The sequence below is a fragment of the Schistocerca americana genome, chromosome 8, assembly GCF_021461395.2.
Source record: "Schistocerca americana isolate TAMUIC-IGC-003095 chromosome 8, iqSchAmer2.1, whole genome shotgun sequence".
NCBI classification, from domain to species: Eukaryota; Metazoa; Arthropoda; class Insecta; order Orthoptera; family Acrididae; genus Schistocerca; species Schistocerca americana.
The window spans coordinates 57,324,663-57,345,190 of NC_060126.1; the positions used below are offsets into that span (position 1 = coordinate 57,324,663).

Consider the following 20,528-nt stretch of genomic DNA (forward strand, 5'->3'; position numbering starts at 1 on the left):
ATGGCCGGGCGGTCTAGGCGCTTCAGTCCGGAACCGCGCTGCTGCTATGGTCGCAGGTTCGAATCCTGCCTCGGGCATGGATGTGTGTGATGTCCTTAGGTTAGTCAGGTTTAATTAGTTCTAAGTCTAGGGACTTATGACCACAGATGTTAAGTCCCATCCTGCTTAGAGCCATCTGAACCATTTTAAATCAACTCAGGAAGTTAAACAACTGAACGACTTGTGTGTATCATTTGGGGAATTCTTTTGCCATTTGAGACTTTGTGTGTTAACGATATTTTCTTTTCTTTTCTTGTTTTTTTTTCGCAAATCAGAAAGATTATCCAGCTTTTGCCTACTAATAAAGGGACTACAATACGGGCCGATTTAAAATGTTGTATGGATTTAGGGAAGCCTACATATGCTCGAGCTGAAGTTGATTGGAATACTTACGAGCACTGTAGGCAGTAGCTTTGCTTGTTAGTGAAAACATTGTCTGAGCTGACCACGCGCAATGTAGTTACTTGACACTTCGGCCTTGCGTGCAGCAAGTTATCCTTCCACTTTCGCAGCGACTTTCGGTTTTGCCTACCACCTGTGAAATATTTTGTTAAGTCAGATGTTGTATCCTACGACGAGACAAAGTAACTAGAAATCACTGCACAATATAAGTTATGTTGTTCTGTGCGGTGCCTGCACTGGAGCAACAGCGCGACATCTCGCCTCACAAGAACGGAGTGACGTTTAGCACAGTGTCGCACGCAGTTAGCAGTAGATGGTTGTAGTTACAGACCGCACCAATACTACCTTCCTCAGTGAAGTATACCTACCACAAATAATCCTTCTTTTCATTGCGTCTTCTACCATTTGCTGCCACTTACAATGTCCTCCACTAATGTTGAACAAGAACTAAACGCAATCAAAATATTAGCTGCAAACAGGTATTACTAGCCGACTCTTATTGACAGTGTAGCTAAAATAAATAAAAAGTTCAAGTTAATTGACTGGTATTAGCACCTATAGGGCGTGAAACGATTGCCAAAAGAGACTGTAGTACCATTTGTTGCTAGATTGCCTAACCAAAACAGGAAATATCCTGAAGGAAAAGAAATGTTAAGTGACCTATTGAGCCACAGAGACTTTTGTCCTGTTAAAGGAGAGGGTACTCCATGTGTGGACGTATTATTCGTTTTCGAAGCTGCATTACAGCACACTGTTTCTCACGCACCGTCATAGTTACTTTACACACTGCCATATTACGTGCTATAATTTGCTGCCCACTTGCGGCAGAAGGCTGAAAAAGGAAGAATGGTGGTGTATAATGTTAATAAATTTTATTTCATTTAGATTTTTAAGAGGTTTCACATAAAAAATTTGGAGACATTGCTTTTTGCAGCTGGACTGAAAGCTCACAGCTAAGTGACATAATTTTCCTTGCTGGAATTTCACAAACGCTCAGAGCCAAACACGTTCACACGCGTAAATTCCGTCATAGGACGAACTTTCCGATGTAGTGCTATAGCATTACCTAGCAGTTCGGGTACCTCCCTGTTTTGTGAAACAATGCGAGGCACAGTACTGTCACGTCAGAAACAGCTTAAGATGCCAAAGAGCACAATATGAGTTTTCATTTTTTACTTCAAAGTTATAAATAGCTGTAGGAAGATTACGTCATTTCCTTCCAGGCATCTCCCCAAATGTCATTTACGCTACACAAAACGAGATTGGCGAGCGTCTCTGATGCGCGGACGTAAACCGTCTGGCGTCTGCATCGCCGCTAAACAGCCTCGCACAAGACGTGTCGCGGTGGAGGCAGCGACAACGATGAGCGAGTCTCGCATTGCGCAGCCGCTGCCCGAGGCTGTTCCGCGCGGTAGCGGCCCTCCTCTAGAGGCGCCGCGACTGGCGGCGGTGGTTGGACAGGTGGGACGGGCAGTCGGTAAGGACCTAACATCTACTGCCAAGCACACGCAAACACAACGGTACAGGGGAGCCCCTGTTAATCAGACGCCATTGCTGGATATCCAGCTGGAATACACTGCCGAATAACTGGCACCACGCAGGGAAGCCGTACCGTACACTACATGCAGACAAGCTCCATAACCCCCCCCCCCCCACACACACACACAGTGAGATGATCTGTGGCCGATCTCCCACTACTATATAACGATCTTGATTGTTCCAGGAATGTAGCGGCTGCAGCAACTGGGATACATCGCCATCGCTTGCCACGGTAATGGTGCATGATACCCATACTAACAAATCCTACCTTGCATGTACTATCGCAGCTAGTTAGCCACTACTACTCTTACTACCCATCCCACTGTCGCAGAGGTTTTTTTCCCACGGCACGAGCTTTGGCACTTTTTTCCCCTCTGCTCTTCAAATCGCTACCCTCACTCGCGTTTCGTCCACTATCATCACCTGATGGACCGTGTTAATGCCTAGTCTTACCCAGACGCACGGATAACATCACAGCCCAGCGTCCTGTGATCCACTTACTAGATAACTAACATGTTGACGGAGGTGACAGTAGAACTTTTGGTTTGGTCACCACGTTGGTGCGGGCGTGGAGGGGCCCCATCTGTCTATAAGTCAGCCAGCTGTGCGTGCGCTACTCACCAGGAAGAAGCAGCCGCGCGAGACGGCGTGGCAGTGGCGGATCTCGTGCAGGTGGTCCTCGAACAGCGGCGCGTCCAGCGCGGGGTCGCTGGCCGTGCCGTAGTGCATGTCCACCAGCTCCACCTGCCGACAGATGCCAGTCACAGTCAGAACAACCTCCAGAAATGTAGGCTACAGTCTGAAACGCAGCCGTATACGTGAAGGTACGAGGTTAAATACACAGATCAGTCAAAACGTTAAAACCACTCACTTAGAAGCTTGTTGTTCCACTTGTAGAACGCAATTCTGCACTGGTTCTACAAACCGTGGTTTCGACGAGTACTTGATGGGTTTCCCATCTCAAGACACCAAGGCAGCAACGCATTCCATACCTGGCTGCGTATTCGCAGGTCTGATAGATCCAAGTCCTTGAGTGAGTCAGCAGCATGTATCCCGAATGGCTTGGTCGTAAGGAGCTGATTCCTGAATAGCCGTTCAGAGTTTGGTTGGACCACTGCATTAAATGCCAGTGACTGAAGTGATGCTGAGGTTTTAAATGACTGTCGAGCCAAAAGCATATGTCGCCGAATCGAGAGCGGTGGTTCACCGGCCTCTGCACACAGACTGTGAACTACACTCACCCGAACGGCTCCAGTCAATATCTGAATGCCCCCATGGTGGACAGCGTTAACATCTTGAGGTAGGAAATATGGACCGAAGGACAGACCACACTGCCATAGTATAAACGAGATCCAACAAATGTCCAATAAAACTGCAATAGGCGGGACCTGTCAGCTCCCCACGATTTTCCGCCAAGAAACAACAAAATATTCCATGGCTGTAAACCATTTTTCTCAGGTCTTCCAAATGTAGAAGCCATGTTAATTCAGACTCAAGTAATAAACTCAAAAAGCACACATTTTCCTGTCAACATAAAATATTGTCCCCCACTGTGAGCACTGGTCGGTTAAACCTTTCATGAGTACGGTTAAAATTGACCCATGTAGTCTTCTCTGGTAGGAACTGAAAATCAGTTGTCTTGGCCCAGGTTTCCAGCCTCCTGATGATTATCTGCATCTTCCTTGCCGCCTTTGTATGATTGGAGGAAGAGTACAAGACTGCAAAGTTATCCACAAAGAGCATCTGACAGGGCTACTAACTGTGCTGGAAATTCTACTGATAACAGTGGCAAATAATGTGATGCTGAGTATACTGCATTGTGAGATCCCATTCTCTTGAACATAGCAGTCAGGCAAGGCATCACCAATGTCGAAAGTACCGGACGTCGTGGAAGGATTCAATAACAAGCGGCAATCGTTCACATAGTCCCCATTTATGAGGTTGAAGAATGTTGTACCTCCAAGTAGTGTCCTATGCTTTTCTGAAGTCAAAAAACATAAAAACCCATATGGTTTCTGCGTAAGAAGGACTCCTGTATCGCCGTCTCCACGACAATTATGTTGTCATGGGTGGAACGGTAACGCCTAAATCACATTTGGAGCGGCTCAGGTGACCTCGGGATTCGAGCAGCCAGATGAGGTGGCAGTTGTCCAAATGTTCAATAGTCTTACCCATACTACTGGTGAAGGCTACACTCCGGTAGCTGTTAGCGGTGCTATGTCTATGCCTGGTTTCCAGAATGGAGTTAATACTTCCTCCTCATAAATTGTGCGGTACTCTCCATCAAACCAGATCTGACTGAAACAAGAGAGGAGCTGTCCTTTCGCTTCACTGTGCAGATGACATAGCACGGCATAATGAATCTCATCATGTCCCGGAGCAGTGTTTCTGGCTGTGGTCACAATTGATTGCAGTTCTCACGTGGAGATTGGAAGGTTGTAGACTTCCTCATTATGCTAGAAGAAAAGGAGCTTCCGTATCTCTGCAGTCCTACGGGACGCCTGAAATGCAGGAGCTCGTCTGGATGACGCACTGGCTGTACAAAAGTATTCATCTTAAACCTGAGCCATGTCTTTAGGCACGTCCACGACCACCCCATTTCTCGACAAGGATGTAAAGGGATGTGTACTGTCCTTGCCTGAAATCCGCCTAATAACTTGTACAGTGGAAGAGGATTGGTTGGTTGGTTGGTTTGGGGAAGGAGACCAGACAGCGTGGTCATCGGTCTCATCGGAATAGGGAAGGATGGGGAAGGAAGTCGGCCGTGCCCTTTCAGAGGAACCATCCCGGCATTTGCCTGGAGTGATTTAGGGAAATCACGGAAAACCTAAATCAGGATGGCCGGACGCGGGATTGAACCGTCGTCCTTCCGAATGCGAGTCCAGTGTCTAACCACTGCGCCACCTCGCTCGGTTACAGTGGAAGAGGACTGATTAATGGAAGTTGTGGGCTCCTTCCAGGGAGCCCTCTTCCGTTATTTTAACACTCGTCTCGCATGGGCTTTCGCAGATCTGAAGGCAAGAAAGTTTCCGGTAGTTGGATGGTGTTTGAAGTTCCATATAACTGTTCGCCTGCCAATCGACAGTCGTCAAGGTACAGGTCTTCATCTGAAGTGGTTGCTAAACACGGGGATGGACTCGCAGCCCACTGGATCTCTAAAGAGACATGGGCCACCGTCTCCTGTGCACAGTCCTCTTGTTCAAAAATAACCTGTTGACTGTACAGCAACAAATTTGGCTTTGAATAGTCCATTTTCGTGGTGTCCTGTCGATCATCGTCCGAGTCGGCAGACAGATCCACACTGGGATGTAGTCACTAGAATCTGAATCTATAGCCACTGCCCACTGAACCGAATCTGCAATTACTGGGAAGCAAAAACAAAAGTTAACGGCTAAAAAAGATCCTGGAGCTGTAAAAAAGTGTGTCTTCTTCAAAAGGCTGATATTCTCACAAGGGATTAGCCGCTCGGTAATTCAACCACTGGAGCAAGTGATAGCCGAGCCTCACAGAATACCTTGTGCACTGAAGTCCGTCACAAGGAAGAATGGGTGTGGAAGTGTATGGAAGAGTTCTTTAGTCTGCATCCAAAGGATCATGAGGTGGAAGATATAAAGAACTCACTGAGATGTTAAATGGTGCTAGTACTTTCACGGCAACTGCTTTTATGGCCATTTTAAGAGGGACATCAGAGGAGTGACATCTGTCATCAATGAAAACAGCCACTCCACCTTTAGCCCTGTCTCCAGTAATATCGTCCTCCCTGTAGAGATAGTAACACCGTAATGCAGGTGTGTTGGTGACTGTAAAATGAGTTTCTTACAGGCAGATGCAGCACGATTTCTCCTGAACCAGGAGCTGTAATTCTGCAAAATGTGATTGGTGTCCATTTAAATTACACTGCAGCACAGGGGGCCACTGATTAGCGATGGTTAATCTTGTCTTTCTCCCTTGTAAGACGCGATTTACCTGGGAAATCAGGAGGAATGTTGGCCACTGTCTGGCTCTCCGATTCCTCCAATTGGAAAAATATCTTCAAGAGTAAAATTCCCACCTGAGAGGGAGAGAGCTCGCCGATCTGAAGGTTTCATTACCACTTTCTTCTTTGAGCCACTTTTTGAAGGACGTTTCCCCTTACTTATCAGAGGACTTGCTTCCTTGGGTTAAGGGGACGCCTTAGTAGGCTTCTGACGGTGGACAGCGGTATGTGGCTTAAGTTGTAAGCCCATCGCTGACGACCTCTGGATGATTTCTGGTTCGAGTGTAGAGTTTTTCCCAGAGGTACATGTGCATGTGGTCGTATTTGAATCTGTGATTTCAGTTCGTGTGGAGGCATCACACTTGGTGAGTGGCTTCTTGAGGGCTGATGCAAAAGAAGTAGCAAAAATTGGACGTTGCATACCTTTGATGGCATTTTTAGGTTCAGCAAAGGGTACGTGTCTCCCACACTTTCTGCTCCACACTGGGTGATCCTCAGAGCAGTTTATACGCACATCAAAAAAGAGATTTGTATCACCCCAGTTCCCAGAACTCCTGAACGTAGACGTTGACTGTGGATATTGTATCACAGACACAGTCCCTTTGACTGTTCAGAGATGTCACAATATCCACAAAAAGAAGTAACAACAAAGCATCAGCACCCCCTGTTAACTGGAGGGGGTCCGACAGCCGATCATTTCCAGTGATTCCACCAGGAATGAAGTACTCGGCTCGTGTTGTCAGTAGTTCATCCGTGCCTAGATGGTCAATGCTGCGGTTCGATCGCGTCCGCATTGTTACTTTGTGCCAGGATGGGCTCTTAACAAGGGAAGTGGCCCGCGTCTTCGAGTGAACCAAAGCGATGTTGTTCAGACATGGAGAAGATGAAATGTCTCGCTCAGGCTGCCCAAGGACTACTACTGCAGTGGATAACCACTACCTACGGATTATGGCTCGGAGGAACCCTGACAGCAACGCCACCATGTTGAATAATTCTTTTCGTGCAGCCACAGGACGTCGCGTTACGACTCAAACTGTGCGCAATAGGCTGCATTATGCGCAACTGCACTCCAGACCTCCATAGCGACGTCCATAATTGCAACCAGGACACCATGCAGCGAGGTACAGATGGGCCCAATAACCTGGCGATGCCGCTCAGGACTGGCATCAAGTTCTCTTCAGCGATAAGTGTCGCATATGCTTTCACCCAGACAATCGTCAGAGACGTCTTTGGAGGCAACCTGGTCAGCCTGAACGCCTTAGACACACTGTCCAGAGAGTACAGCAAGGTGGAGATACCCTGCTGTTTGGGGTTGGCATTATGTGGGGCCGACGTATGCCGATGGTGGTCATGGAAGGTGCCACAACGGATGTAAGATAAGTGAATGGCGTCCTCCGACCGATAGTGCAACCATATCGGCAGCGTATTGACGGGGTATTGATCTTCATGGACGACAGTTCGCGTCCCAATCGTGCACATCCCGTGAATATCTTACTTCAGGATAGCGATATCGCTCGACTAGAGTGGCCAGCATGTTCTCCAGACATGAACCCTAAAGAATATGCCTGTGATACATTGAAAAGGGCTGTTTACGGACGACGTGACCCACCAACCACTCTGAGGGATCTACGCCGAATCGTCGTTTAGGAGTGGAACAATCTGGACCAACAGTGCCTTGATGAACTTGTGGATAATATGCCACGACGAATACAGGCATGCATCAATGCAAGAGGATGTGCTACTGGGTATTAGAGATCCAGTGCACAGAAATCTGGACCACCACCTCTGAAGGTCTCACTGTATGATGGTACAACGTGCAATGTATGGCTTCCATGAGCTATAAAAAGGGTGGGAATGATGTTTATGTTGATCTCTATTCCAATTTTCTGTACAGGATCCGGAACTCTTGGAACAAAAGTGATGCAAAACTTGTTTTGATGTGTGTACATTTCGGATGAAGTGTGCAAGAATGTCCTGATTCGTGTACTGAGCCTCCACAATATCTACATGTAGCCATCCCATTACATGACATAGTGGTATGGCCAGATCCTTGCAGTTGAGGCATTGCATTGGGTTAGGAACAAATGGACGATCTGTGAGACGAATATAAAAAAATGGTTCAAATGGCTCTGAGCACTATGGGACTTAACATGGGAGGTCATCAGTCCCCTAGAACTTAGAACTATTTAAACCTAACCGAAAGACATCACACACATCCATGCCCGAAGGAGGATTCGAACCTGCGACCGTAGCGGTCGCGCGGCTCCAGACTGAAGCGCCTATAACCGCTCGGCCACACCGGCCGGCAAGACGGATATAGCCTGCAAGGATGTGTTCAGGTAATTCTAGAATGCTGAACGTTAGAATAAATGCTGCAGGTTTTTCCATTGTGCCACTGAGTCTGGTCATAAGTTCTCCATTTCTGTGACGCCCATATCGTTGCATTCTTCACGTAACTCCGCAGGGTCCATCTCCATTATATCAGAGCAGGTAACAATGGCTTTACAAAAGTTAAGGGCGTTATGCAACTCAGCCTCGACTGTGTTTCCATCTAAGTCCTTACATCCCAGAAGCTTTGATATTTTGCAGTTTCAGCTAGAAGTGTTCCGTTACTAACTCAGTTGACACTGTTTAGAGAGCCAGCAATATCCTCCAATGACTTGTGAATATAAAAGCGGAGAACTTCCCAAATGTTGCCCCTGTTCTCTTTATTAAAATGAAGGTGCTATGGCACACTGATGCTCTGGTGCTACGAGTCTGAGATTTCTTCTCAGGAGAACTGATCAACCGAGCTCTTTTTGATGAGTGGTTGTAGTTACTACCTGACTGTACACCGGTCCCATCAGGAGTAGTAGTTAAATGAAATTGTTCCATGGGGATCCCACGAGACTTAAGGGAAACAAGTGCTGATCCAGGCAGAGCATACCTGAGCAAGCCTTATACCATTAAAGGGTGTCAGATGCCTCAGACGTTTCCCTGTAGATACTGCTTTAACCCAACAACTATTCACCTCCTGAGCACGCAACACACTTTGAGGATGACATTTTTAAATTTTGTTTATAGAAGTGTGTGGCTTCCTCGTGGTCCTGGTGGTGAAGCCAAGGCGTCCGTTCTCAGAAGCACACAACATTTCACCGCCGTGGCGCATGGTGATCTCTGAAGAATGCTCGCAGCTTATGATAAAAGAGGACTGGCGTCGCTTACCAGTCCCCAGCTCAGGGAAACGGGATCTCCAAGCCCGTACCCAGCAAATGAATGCTGAGCCCACGGGGGGCCTAATTTACAGGTGATTGGTTTGTGGGCACGGATCTGACACCCGATAGCTTCCCGACTGGATTTCATCTGGTTCAGAAAGCTGAATTTGATGCACCTCAAACCACTGCAGCACGATCCTGACTTGTAGCAGAGACAGTTATCCAGCTGGAAAATGCCACCGCTGTCGCTGAACACATCAGGCATATGGGGTTACAAGTGAGTCCCTAATAAAGTTCACGTAGTGCACATCTCTCACCAGCCTTCGATTACTGCCACAGGTCCCTTGGAAGAGCACGTGAATGTCCCGCATAACATAATACTGTTCCCACCGGCCTGAGTCCGTGGCGCGCTGCATGTCTCGAAAAGCCGTTCGCCTGGATGACAGATTATCTGGCCACAACCGTCGACACGGTTTAAAATAAACGGAATTCACCGACCAGGCGACACGATTCCATTGTTCTGCGGTCCGACCTCGATGATCCCATGCCCACTGTAACCACAACTGACGATTTCACGGGAACACGTCGGGGTCCTCTGCTGTGGAACACCATGCTCAATACTGCGCTGCTCCAGAACACTCGTGCCTTCGCCAGCACTGTACTCAGATCTGCCACAGAGCGCCGCCTGTTCTGCTTTAGAGAGCGGGCAAGCCTTCGATCCCTGCGTTCTTTGATGAGATATCGACGCCCTACTTCTTGCAGCCTACTCGTGATTCCAACATTCTTTAACCACTTTCTGGAGATGGTCACGACAGCTTCATCGTTTTCGGCATACTCGCTCCCAGGCACTGCGCCAAAATAATCTAACTTTTGTCAAATTCGCTGAAGTTAGCGGATTTCCCAATTTACGCCACTTATCGTCGCTACAGTTCCCTATTCGTCTCTTCTCCGCTCATATACTGCTGTTACCGCATGATGTGCCCTCAGCATAAAACCTCGCGGTGGGGAGTGGTGATTCTGTTATGGCTCATCAGTGTATTTACGCAGTTTGAATCTTCTTCTATTCCTGCTGCCTTCTTTCGTGCTCTAATCGTTTAGAATTGTTGAACGGGTGAAATGACGGAATGATGGAAGGTTGCCAGAAAAGAAAGAAAAATCATCTGAGTATGAATAACAGCAGTCAGCGTTGTAACTTAGAGACGTACAGCGCAAGTCGCTTTCGTCACTCCATTAATAGGTTGTTCACATTGAGAAACTTATGATTTCACGCCCACTAATAGCAAATTGGAGTTAAAAGCAACGCAGTTAAGTACCGTCAGTAAGCAAAGAGCCCCAATAGACGTCTTCAAACGTCAAGCAAGGCACAGTTCCAGACTGAGAAGGGCTGCAGACAGTAGGCTCAGGTTGTTATTTTTGTTGTTGCTGTTGTTGTTGTCGTTGCTTTATGGCAAAAGACAGGTGAAGTCGTAAGCGGCCATGTCATAACTTAAAATGATCAATTAATGAACGAATTTGAAGTCGATAATTTTCAGAGCCTATTCGAAGAGAGTACAAGGATAGCTAAAAACGATCAGTTCCCTTTTGAGGAGGTTGCCCACACGGTTGAACATTTAATTTCCTTCGTCACGTAACTACGGTGAATAAAAAGAAAAAGCGATCTACAGATCGTGCTGTATCCGCTAAAATGTCTGATAATTTAGATGGAAAACATCGGTTAAAACGTTAACGGTTATAAAATCGGCATTGCCTCAGAAAACGGGGCACTATCGATGCTTGGTTCCAGAAAGTACTTAACAAATGACGGTGACTGAAACGAAAGTGCCCAATACGCAGCCTAACTAGTAGTATCTCCTCGCGACGACACAGGCGACAGGAAGTTGTCATAACCATTGGGAGGTGTTTAATGTCCCGTAGTTTGTCTGGATATAGAGAAGACCAGTTTTCATGCTAGAGTTACACAATGTTCCTACGTAGGGAAACACAGAGATCATCTGAAGGGACAGAGTAGCTAAAAGGTCTAGGAAGTCGGACTGCAGTCTTGGCAGCAGCATCAGCTGCTTCATTCTCCGGCACTCTGTCGTGACCAGGGAACCCACATGAACATCACGTTGGCTCCATCATAAGCGGACGAGTGGAGGCATTCGTGGATTCATCGTGCTGAGGGGTGGTATGTGTACAGTATATAGAGGCTCTGGAGGTCGCAAAGTGAATCGGGACATCATACACAACTGAGAAACCTGTGTCGTCGGATGTACTGAGTGGACTGGCATAAGGTGGGAATCTCTGCAGAAGAAGGCTCAGATGGCACAGACTACAGTGGATAGTACGTGAGTGAGCATTGTACTCAATTAGGCTCGTGTCTTTCTACTAGGTCAATTGGTTTCCATCGTACATTTGTCTAAATGTACCCATGTCTCTATATTACTTTTACTGTGACGAGTACATGAACCTAAGTGCTCAATTAGAACAAGAGAATCTTACACTTCCATGGTTCAAAGTTACGTATATACCCGAATGGTAATAAAGGAATATTGTGATACTATTATGGAAACGACAGACTAGGAGAAGTTGTGTCACAGACTGACCCCGGCAGCCAGACACAATGGTCATGTGTGTGTGAGCTGCGTTTCCGTGAATGCGTGATTGTGTTATCTATTTCGGAAGACGGCCTTCTGGTCGAAAGCTTTCGTGTTTACCAATCTTTTTGTTTTGTCTCTCTGTGACTCAACTTCTCCGCTTTATCATGAGTAACAACCTATCCTTTCCGTAATACTGTCACGAATCCTAATAAAGTTATAGGCTGGGGTGGCCATTTGTTCTGGTAATGTACTGGGAAATCTAGTAAGTCTCATGTATGTTTTACACTTACTAGTGTCTGTGCTTCTCTTCAGGTTCGTTGTAAACGCATGAAGAAATAAAATAGATATAAAAAGGTTGGACGATCAACGATCCATTCTTTCAGTGCATTTGCACTGCAGGACCGATCTCTTGCGGGATTCCGAAGTGGAGAGTGAGGGTTTCACGGGTAGGTGAGGCTGTGGCAGGATGCGAATTCAGGTCGAATGGGATCGTGCTCGGATTCCCGAGGTGTTAGAGCGACTGTTCGCGTTAAGTGGGAACTCAGGGCTCGATTACCGCTCCGGCGCAAATTTTCTCCTGTTTTACCACTGATTCATTTCAATGCCCAGCGTTACCGAAAATCTTCGAATAGAAACAACAAAAAGCATAATAAGTTAACTCAGAGTCTCATTTCACTATCACCATCATATCTGCCTCGTTAGTCTAACGTCCAAGTCATTCAGTACTGTCTCCAACTACATGACCTGAAAAATTCCGGCTTGACGCCCATCGTCATTTCACTCCCGTACAGAGTCATTCGTATAACACGAAAATGATGACGTGAAATCCCGGGTCTGAATTGAGGGTAAGCTAGGACTGTATGTCGCGACCCACAGCGTTTTACGATATAGGATTTTCCAGTTTTGGTGACATTTGGTAGCCCCATGCCCTTTCTGACGTCGTCCAGGCAAAAATCTGCGTACCCCTTCCGTCTGCGTCCAGTGTGGATCTGATGTTCAACAGTAATATATTTTCTAACACTTTGCATAGCTTTCATCTCCAGTATGGTGTGGGTACCATCCTAGTTCGTCTTGGAAAACCGCCCAGTAACCACACCCAGGCTGGTCAGCTTACCAGCCCTCGTCATTACTCTGAGAGGACGGATCAGATCTTGTACCAGCTGCTCGCCTTCATTTGCCCCTCAAGTGGGCGCTATGTCGCTCTCGGCTATTCCCGAAGGTTAAATATTTACCCCGTATGATACAGCTGTTGTTATTAATTTTGTCGGGAAAGAAATGTTCGTTTCGAGCACAGCACTGCATAGAAATGAATCATCGACATTCACGATCATTTGGACCATTGGTAGCTTCATTCTAGTTCTGTTTTCAAAAGAGCATTTGCAAGTATTCCAAAATAAACCGCTAATGTGCAATTCATACTGCTGCAGTCATAAAAATAGCAATCTAAACAGATACTCCGGAGCCCACTGTACGGTGCTGAGGGTACCCTGTACCACTTCTAGTCACCCCTTTCCCTGCTGCACTGGCTAATAGAGCAAGGAAAAAACGACTGTCTGCGTGGCTCCGTATGAGCCCTAATTTATCGCATCTTAACTTCATGGTAATTGCGAACAATGTATGTAGCCGGTAGTAGAATCGTTCAGCATTCTTTAAACAGCTTTTCTCGAAAAGAACGTCGCCTTCCGTCCAGCGATTCCCATTTGAGTTCGCTAAGCATACCTGCAACACTTACGTGTTGTTCGAACCTACCAGTAACAAATGTAGCATCCCGCCTCGGAATTGCTTTGACGTCTTCCTTCAGTCTGACCTCGTACGGATCCCAAACACTCGAGCAGTACTCAAGAACGGGTTACACCAGAGTCCTATATACGGTCTGTAATACAGGTGAACCACTACTTCCTAAAATTCTCCCAATAAACCGAAGTCGCCCATTCGCCTTTCCACCACAGTTTTCACATGCTCGTTCCATCTCATACTGCATTGCAGCCTACGCCCTGATGTTCAAACGACTTGACCGTGTCAGGCAGGACACTAGTAATACTTTATCCGAACATTACAGGTCTGATCTTCCCACTCATTTGCATTAACTTACATTTTTCCACATTTAGAGCTAGCTGCCATTCATCACACCACTGATAAATTTTGTCTAAGTCGTCCTGTATTTTCCTGCAGCCACTCAGTTTCGACACCTTACCATGTACCAATGCCATTTATGATGCTTGGAAAAAGATACAGCTTAAGATAAGTTACGAACGCAATGTAACCGAACTGTAAATGAAGAAGGTCTTGTTAACGGCAACCACAGCTTGAGAGCACCATCCTATTTTCAGTTTCGTATATCGTTAATTGCATTTATTCTTTACTAACCAGATACTACAAGGCAGCAATACAGCAGCAGCTACAAGTCGGCGAGCATTCGGTGCCTGGTTCAAAGTGCTGGCCATTCCTCATACGTCGGGAAGCACGACGCCTATTCATCATTCGGTGAACACTCGCTCTGTATTCGCGAAGTTTCGCGTTTCTGGCAGAGCATCCAGTTACTTCATCACCTCACTCGTTTGTGGGTTCCAGTTAAGGTCTGCCACGTATTTTCATCCGTCACGACATATGCATTACACTGATGCATCATACATAGTGTTGTATCATTTCCTTTTACGTCCATTGATTTCACTCCCCTATTTCTATTCATTTAATTCTAGAGAAATGACGTCAGTGCATGCGTCTAGGACTATAGTCCACTGGATAGCATGAATACGCTAATCTCTGCAACATTCTATTTCATGCCAGTACCCCAGCTGCCCTAGTAAGACGGGTCACCTGTCGCACTAGCCACTTCACGGATTGACTTCAATACTGCTGGAACAGTGCGTCCCAATGTGCAGTGATATAATGACAATTTCAATTGACATTAGTATCTATATTTTTCATACTACGACTACCACTTTATTTTCTCTCTCTGTAGCGCGCTCTCTCTGTGCATCTCATTTATTTTCCCCTCTGTTTCTTTCGGCCTTCCGACTCACGCCCCCTCCCCCACCTTTAACTCAATAAAACAATTAAAATGTTATATAAGTTTCTCACTGCTGGCAATATTGCTATTTAATGCGTTTTTGGCACTTACTTACTAGCTTCCAGTACACTACCTTTGTTTACTTTAGTGTTTACAGTGTATGCGATGTACGCGTGAAAGGAAGAAAGAGGCTGTGACACATATTCATATTAATATTAAAGTCCATTTTTTTCCACAAATACGTACAATAAAATAGTGTTTCTTCGGACTTGTGTTATTCCGCGATGCCACAGGTTATCTAAAAGCCGAACTCAAAACACATACACGTCTCATTAATGTACGTATTTCACCTAAACGAGCAGTGAAAATAAAATAAATTGTGAGTGGTCGCACGAGAGTTGTAGTTTCAACCGTCTGTTGAAAGTAATTTCTTTTGAAATATGGACAAGTCTTCACACACTAAAAAATATTACTCTAAGAACGATGTGTTTGATCTTTCACGGATATGACATGACAGAAACATGAAATATAACGCACGGTTCCCTCGCTGGCACACTCCAGCAAAACTGCTCGTCCGCGTTCGCCGTAACTGGCCCGCTGCCCGCTAGAGCCATAGCACCGAGGGCACTACTGGGTCTTCCTTTTTGTGGGCCGCTACCTCTGCCGTGGCTGTGCCAACACTGGGAGCCATCCAGCAGAGTCTATCAGGCGGAGACGCCCGGAAACGTAATAAGTTGAGCAGGTCGGAGAGCAAGCCAAATATTGCAGGCCGTATTTGCTCAGCTGCGGAACTGGAATGTTGGCGCGGTCGTTGCCAGTCGGTCGGACGTATCACGGCGAAGTTATATTAACAAAATTAACATAGGCGCATCGCTCCTACCAAATGAACTCTCGCGTAGAATATTTGGAACTGCAAGAACTGAGAAATAAGGTTATCACTATAAATCAAGCTTTCTTCATGTTACAATATTTATTCAAGATCTTTATATTTGAATTTATGGACTGTCTTAATAGTGCCATAGCGACAGGTTTACGGATTGTGTGCTTTCAACGTGCTGAACTTAGGCAAACAGGGAATGGTATCAGTTAAAGACATTCTCTGCAAATATTTCACAAACATAATACATGCTGTATCTCATTACACCAAACCTTAGATAAAGGCACCACAGTTCTCCATTCACATCGTGAGAAAATCAAGTCGTCAAATTTCTCATGTCCATATTTTCGTCGTTATTGACATAAAGTTACCGCTGCCACCGTCAGAATACTTCCACTTGCTGTTCCTACGGCACCTCTGGCCTGAATTTATTCTGAAGGAAGGTGCTGTAGCCGCAGACTTCGGACATCATAGCGCCTGCTGCATCGGCATCCCACTTTACGTTGAACCATCACGGCATGCCAGTATCACAGGGTGTATACTCACCAGGAAAGCCTACGTCGTCTGTATTGTCAAAACTAAGACTTTTCGGCGGCTACGACACAGCACACCACCAGGTCCCCACCAACGGTCGTCAGGGACCGTTACCCGTTCGCGGAGCCTGCAGAACAGCTTCACATGAGATCACAGCTAGCCTAGGAACTACTTTGCTCTGCCAAGCACGCGATCGCAAATAGTTCCGGCAGATACATCCTCGTACGGGCTTCATAAGGCTCGGAAGGGTACACATCACGAGGGTTGGATCCTCACGACAGATTGCACAGCCAGGGCTACCCTCAGGGTGAAATCTGCGTATTTGAAGCGCCTGTTGCTGTTGCTGTGTCTGTCTATCTGCTTGTCTGTTCGTCTGTCTGTCGGCCACTGTCGTTCGTCCACCATCGCCGCTTCCTGCCTGCCTGTTCGCCGCCGTCCGGGGCTTGCCGCCACCGCCGAAGCCGTCTGGTGCTCGCCGCAGCCTGCCGTCCGTCCATCGCCGTCCATCTACTGCCGCCTGCTGTCCGTCCGTCCATCACCGTCTGTCCATCATGAGCCTTGCCACCTCCACTGTCATCTACATCTCCCCCTCCCCCTCCCCATCCCCTTACCACTCTTCCACTGTCACTTCCTGGAGTGCCGCCCCTGGCCCCCCTCCTTATTCCTCTCACCCATTAGACCATCTCCTCCCCTGCTGTGTACCCCCACATCTACACCCTTCCCCCAGCCTCCACACCCACAACAGCTCCCACTCCTACCCCCACCCTCACGTACCCTTCCGCTGCCGCCACCGCTGCTACCCCTCAGGTGGTCGGTTTCCCCTCTCTCATCCTCCTCATCACTTCATCATCTGCATCACGTACGTGCAACACGTCATATCAGGCCACAATTGCCACCACTCAACCAGCTGATTTTCCTGGCACCTCCTCCACACCTATGGGATCTGATGCCACCTCTCTGTCCCCCCTGTCCATCTTCACTCCACCCAGCCTACAGTCTCCAAAAAACCCCAGAAGCGCATCATTGCCGATTCTACTCCCACCACTTCCAACAAAAAGGCACCACCTTCTTCCCATCCTCCCATCGTCGCCACCCTTCCTCCTGACACCTGTACCCCATCCCCCACCCACCACACCTTTGTCCTGTCAACCCCAGACCCTAAGTTACTTGATGCCCATCACCATGGAGATACGAAAGTATCTACCTGGTGCTCCCATCTCCCAAATGATTCCTCTCAGGAGCTCAGTCCTCATCAAGTCTCCCTCCCCCTCCTTTCACATGTACCTCCTCTGTAAAATCCCGCACATTATGTTTTGCCCCATTCATTCCTGACACCCTTCCTTTCCTCTTCCTCTCCCCATTAGCTACAGCCTCCCCATCGTACCCCCCCCCCCCCTACATTGCTGTGATCACCAACCTCAGCCCACTGATCACAGATGATGAGGTTTTGCGGAACTGAACTCACACCCAGGCCTGGAAATCTACTCTGTCCAATGTATCCAATGCCTCCAGTCCCACCTATCTCATGCAGGTCTTTTCACAGTCCGCCCCCTTGATTGACCACATCCTCACCTCAGCGCTGGCTCATGTACAACGATCACCTGACTCCCAACTGCAAAAACTCTCCCACTGGCCCCCATTGCAAGGCCTCCCACTTTCTTAAAAACTGCTCTGACCTCGCCACCCCTCCTTCCTGTACCACCTGCAATGGACCCCATCCCACCAACTCCCACAAGTGTAAAGCTAGACACCCTCCTACCATCCCCAATCTTACTGTCCCTGTCGGTCCCATTGCTCCCCCTGTCCACACCAACAATTCCACGCCCCATGTCTGAAGACACCATCCAGTTCCTCACCATAGGCCTCCAAAGCATTCACCCTTTTCAGCGCCCCCACACCCCCTTTGCCACCCGCTCTGTCTTTCACCTGAACACCTTCGCCACTTACTCCCACAACCAATCCCACTTGACCTTCAACTGCCTTGACACCCTAGCTTAACCCTCTTCTGTCCTCTCTCTTCACCCCCCTCTCTTCCCCTCATGGCATGGCACCAGATCTGTACATGACTCAACACCACCCCCCCTATCAACTCCTCCAAGTACTGGTCTGTCTACCATCGCCTTACTGGTTCCGAATCCACATTGCATTACCCCTTCTCCATAATGACTGCACCCTTCCAGACAACCACTTCACTTCACACTCTTCTAAGGCCTTCTCCATTCCTGATGATTCCCGCTGTGATGGAACACGCTGATACCTCGCTCGATCCACTTGCTCCTAGTCTCCAGCACTTGGAACAGCTGCCCCCCTCCAACATCAACACTCCAATCACAGCACATGACGTTAATATTATCCTCTGGTCCAAATGCAACATGGCCCCTGGTCACGACTGTTCCACCTACCGGCACATTACAGAGAGCCACTTCTCCTCCCTGACTGTCCTTGCCAATCTCTATAACGTCATTCTCTCTACCAGCTTCTACCCTGACCTGTGAAAGACCTCCTGCATCCTCTTACTCCTCAAGCCCAACAAACCCCATTCTGTCATCTCTTCCTATCACCCCATCTGCCTCATCTCCATCTTCAGTAAGGTCTTCGAATCCATCCTCTCTCATCATACCCATCAGCAGCTTACTCAGCACCACCTTCTCCCCCTTACCCAGTGTGGCTTCTGACCCTCCTTCTCTGCCAAAGACACTCCTTAACCTCATCCACCTTCTCTCCCGGCAGCTTAACTCCCATCGCTCCACCATTTTTGTTTCCCTCGACCTCCTAAATGCCTATGACCATGTATGGCATCCTGGTCTCCTCTTTAAACTCCAAACCTATGCCCTGCCTATCAATTTTGTCCATCTGGTCGCTTCCTTCCTCTCACGCCGTCCCTCCTATGTCACCCTCCACAATACCAACTCCCGCATATTTTATCCCACTTCTGGTGTTCCCCTGGGCTCCGTCCTCTCCACTTTCCTCAATCTCCTGTGCCCTCCTGATATGCCCAAGCCACCCACACCTGTCCAACTTCTCTAGTATACTAATGACACCGCCTTCTTGGCTCTCCATCCTACACTTCGATTGGCCCAATACACCCTCAAAACCCTCCTCAACCAGTTCACCACTTAGTATAACCAGTGGTTCATTTGTCTCAACCCCTCCAAAACCCAGGCAATCACCATAGGCTGTACCACCCACTCTTTCCGTCTCCACGATTTCTACCTCACCATTTGTTGTCGTCCCATTCAGCTCACCCTTGATCATCATCTCACCTGGACCCCTCAACTCCTGACCCCAAAGCAAAGCCCATTCCCACTTCTGCCTCCTGAAACTCCTGTATGGTTGGACATGAGGACTGCATCTTTCCACCATCCTCTACACCTACACATCCCTCATCTGCCCTATCATGTGTTATGCCAGCATTGCCTGGATCTCTGCCCCCCCACCCCCTCCGCTTTTACAAGGCCCTCCAAATCCTCGCTCCACTTTGCCTTCTGTATCATCCTTCCTACCCCACAAGACTCATGTATGACCTCATTCCCTTCCCCCATCTCCTCCTTTACACTGTACACAGGCTTCATCCCCCCACCCACTGGTTTCCTCCTTCCTCTTCACCCCCCGCCCATTGCCATGCGACTATCACTGTATCCTCCATCTCTCCACCTCCACACCCATCGTCTCCTTCATGAGGGCAATTTCCAGCACCATGCCCCTGGTAGTTCCTGCGTTTACTCATCGTCAGTATTGTGATTTTCACTGTGTGCTGGACTTGTGTATAGTGTTACTGTCAGTGATAGTTACGTCCTATGCCATCCATCACTACTTTTATGCTCCAGCAATACTTCGCCTTGTGTTCTTTTCATTGTCCCAGTGTGAGGTTTTTGGACGGGACGACCATGAAGGTTTATATCTCCAATGTAGGGGCGCGGGGTGGGGGGGGGGGGGGGGGTTGCAAACGAAATTCAGTAAAGAAGGAAAAATGGAAGGATACACAGCTGCCGCCCCGGCAGCCACAGCCAGACCCCTCTTCTAGCTGGCCGATCTTTTGGTATAGTCGACGAACCTCTTGACGTTGTTCACTGCCCATGAAGGGTTGGGTCATTATTATTATTATTATCTTCTTTCCTTTCCCAGACCTTAGGTCTGGCTAAAAATGGAAAGTGACGTGGACCTTGATCAAGCGTGACTTCCTCTTAACTGTACGGTATATGTTACATTGCATTTAGGAACTTTTGGGTAATTGAACATGTATCAATAATTACAGATTTCTGTAGTTGTATATATACGTTTGGATGTAGCTGTATTGCGTTGATGTACTGGTGGATATTGTGTGGCATGACTCCTGTAGTTGATAGTATAATTGGTCTAATGTGAACTTTATCCTGAT

At 47.6% G+C, this 20,528-nt stretch overlaps 1 protein-coding gene across 1 annotated transcript in view; it reads right to left on the reverse strand.

Moving 5' to 3' along the window:
- Nucleotides 1-20,528, reverse strand: part of LOC124545527 (NACHT and WD repeat domain-containing protein 2-like) — a 1,590,779-nt gene that overhangs the window by 165,354 nt on the left and 1,404,897 nt on the right. Inside the window, exon 8 of the mRNA XM_047124475.1 lies at nucleotides 2,602-2,724. Coding sequence (XP_046980431.1) covers nucleotides 2,602-2,724 — 123 coding nt within the window. The remainder of the gene's footprint in view (nucleotides 1-2,601; nucleotides 2,725-20,528) is intronic.